The sequence below is a fragment of the Mesitornis unicolor genome, unplaced genomic scaffold (genome assembly GCF_000695765.1).
Source record: "Mesitornis unicolor isolate BGI_N332 unplaced genomic scaffold, ASM69576v1 scaffold50531, whole genome shotgun sequence".
Classification (NCBI taxonomy): domain Eukaryota; kingdom Metazoa; phylum Chordata; class Aves; order Mesitornithiformes; family Mesitornithidae; genus Mesitornis; species Mesitornis unicolor.
In genome coordinates, this window is record NW_010164089.1 from 11,971 (window position 1) to 14,697 (window position 2,727).

The window sequence follows — 2,727 nt, forward strand, 5'->3', positions numbered from 1 at the left end:
AACAGCAGTTTGGTTCCATTTCTCTGGGGAAAGATGCCTGAGTCAGCCCTGCTGTGAAGTGCACTGCTGAGCCTAGATGCCCTATGCTGATTCGCTGCTCTGATTTGGCAACTTTTGCACTCCTTTGGTGCTGAGACAGAAGCAGGGCTAGTGAGCTGTTTGATAACCCACCAGTTATTACTTTTTCCTCCCCCTGAAATGAGAAACGGGCACTCACCTTGACAATGCCAACAATGCCAGGCTCTTTACAGTTACTGTGGTAGAAGAAGGCCTGCTGCCCAAGTTTCATGGCTCTCAGGAAATTCCTTGCCTGTTAGATGTAATCGAGAGACTTTGAGTGCTTTGTGTCAAGCTCTCAGGGTTTCATTATAAGCAATTAGGAATAAGAACAAATAACATGAGAGGTATACGTGCTTCAGAGCTACTGAGATAAGTTTTCCTACAGTTGTCATACAAATGTTTTATGCTGCAATGAAATGAAGCAAAAACAAGGCTAAAGAGCAAGATCCTGTTGGTTAGCAAGCATGTGGGAATTTAACAGCTCAGCCACTCTCATTCAGGGATAGCAGAAGACTTGTGTCAGCTGTCAGCAAACAAGCAGCAGAGCAGATCATATATAGGGGGGGAGCATATATAATAGGGGCAGCACACATGGGTTTCCTTTGCAGAGAGGCCTGGAACAGAAAGCTGTACAAGGCACAGTATTTGGGTAAGTAAAGACTTGCTAAGAGGTGTCAAGGGCTTGTCGAAGCTAAAGAAAAATTGGGCAATGTGACAGAATATTACCCTGAATCTACCTCTGACCTAGGGGCAGTTTTGACTCCTGACAAAACACAGCTGTAAAGCAGGCGGAGCGCCTCGAAAGGAAATACTTCAGGCCAAGGCAGTAAGTTATGTGTGGGGAGAGCCACTGTTTTTTCTAATGTTACATCAGTGATTCCATCTTTGACGTGTGCTCCTTACCTGGTAGTTTCTCACTCCATCCCAAAAGGTTGTCTGATTGGGCTGAGCTTTCAAGTCATCAATGCTGAACTGGCAAATGGAATGAAAATACAGGTTAAGTTCAGGAGATAGTCTGATCTTTATTGTCTTGTTGTCTACACTGTGCCTAAACATTTGCTCCTAGCAGCTCCTTCAAGTACAGTGCAAACTTCACGTGATTTTTTTTGGTTCCCATGGGGGCTAAAGAAAAGCCTTCACAAAGGAGGAAGGCTGCAGCAGTGTAAAGGCAGAGGCTGAAATAGATGCTGCCCCTGCTACCAACAGCTGAGCACCCCGAGGACTTGATTTCCTCATTTATTTCAAGTATCAAACCCCAAGGTTGCCAGCCAGGAAGAGAACAACATTATGTCTTTCTATTTCCAGGAAGACAGATGTTTTTTGAGAAGTAAAGGCACAATAGTGTTAATATTACAAACAATCTGAATTGTTTGATCCTGTAACTCAGTGTTCAGGCACTAATGCTCTGGGTAGGAGTGAAACTGCTTTTAGACTTTGCTGAGGAGGAATGGGTGTCGCTGCTTACTTTCACATCCACTCCCTTCTCCAGCCTGCTCTCTGGCTCTGACTTCAGGAGCCAGTGACAGTACGTCAGTTTGCTTTCCTCCCCACCGGCATCGGATTCTTTTGTCTTCTTCCAGTTCTTCCATCCTGACTTGGAAGTCCCAGCTGGAGGTTTCGGGGACTTTTCTTCTTCCTCCTTATCCGAAGTCTCCTCAGTTTTAGCAATTTTAGCATCAGGCTCTTTTTTATCTTAAAAGAAACAATAAAAAACCCTATTCAGATAAAACACATTTTGTTTCCGGTAAGGACTGATGCTGAAACATTTTTAGCCATCCAAGCTGGTTTCACATACTGGTATTTGACTGCAGCACAAGTTTCGTGCACCCCAGCTGCTGTGGGTAAGGTAGCAGCATTACACACCAGTGTTTCTGAGTATTTCTAGTTTGCATCTGAAATAAGGATGTACTTTTCTGCGTGTGTGGTATGCACCAATGTAGTTTAACAGTCATAGTTAATCAGCAGCAAAGCAAGCGATTTCAATTGCTGCAGCAGTTAGAAACCTTAGATTAAGGTTCCACAGTGCTACCTGTTCAGAAGGGGTTCATATTCCTGCTTGTCCAGGACTCAGACAGCAAAAAAAGTTATCAAGAAGTGATTAAAGGATAATAAGGTAGTTGGTTATTTGCTGGAGTCAGTTAAGCAGATGAGGGGCATGGATGAGGCTAACTGTGTCATTTGCTCATCTCACACCTTACACACCAAATAATGTTGCCTCAAGTGCAAGGTTTTTGCTTTTGGGGTTTTTTTTCTGATAGTACCACATCACCTTCCTACCACTACACTGGGTATACTTTGTCTGGCCATCTCTAATGCATGGGACCTGAAAGCTCGTCATAAATGGGCATGAGTTACATTTCCTAACCACCTTGCACTCCAAATACATCACTGTCCCTATCACGTATCTAGCAGACTTGTCTCAGTCATGCATGGATGCTCAGCCCATTTGTACAGAGGAAATGCTGTCTATAAGAGGTGGCTTTGAAAGACAGACGGTTAAGATGACTGTCTGTACTTTCACTATAGCTTGGAACCTCAAGTGAGAGATGCTGAATTAGTTAGGAAGTCAGCACAGACCTGATGCTGCTCCTTTGTCTCTCTTTCTGCTCGGCCAAGGCATCTCTGGTCTCTTCAAATTCTCTTGTCTTCACTGAGAAGCACCTGCTG

General features: G+C 44.1%; 1 protein-coding gene across 1 annotated transcript in view; it reads right to left on the reverse strand.

The window, feature by feature from the left end:
- The window catches only part of THYN1 (thymocyte nuclear protein 1), a 4,453-nt gene extending 1,726 nt beyond the window's left edge, over nucleotides 1–2,727 (reverse strand). The window contains exons 1-4 of the mRNA XM_010194164.1: nucleotides 2,638–2,727; nucleotides 1,526–1,752; nucleotides 964–1,032; nucleotides 218–310 (exon numbers count right to left, since the gene is read on the reverse strand). Coding sequence (XP_010192466.1) covers nucleotides 218–310; nucleotides 964–1,032; nucleotides 1,526–1,752; nucleotides 2,638–2,680 — 432 coding nt within the window. The 5' untranslated portion in view covers nucleotides 2,681–2,727. The remainder of the gene's footprint in view (nucleotides 1–217; nucleotides 311–963; nucleotides 1,033–1,525; nucleotides 1,753–2,637) is intronic.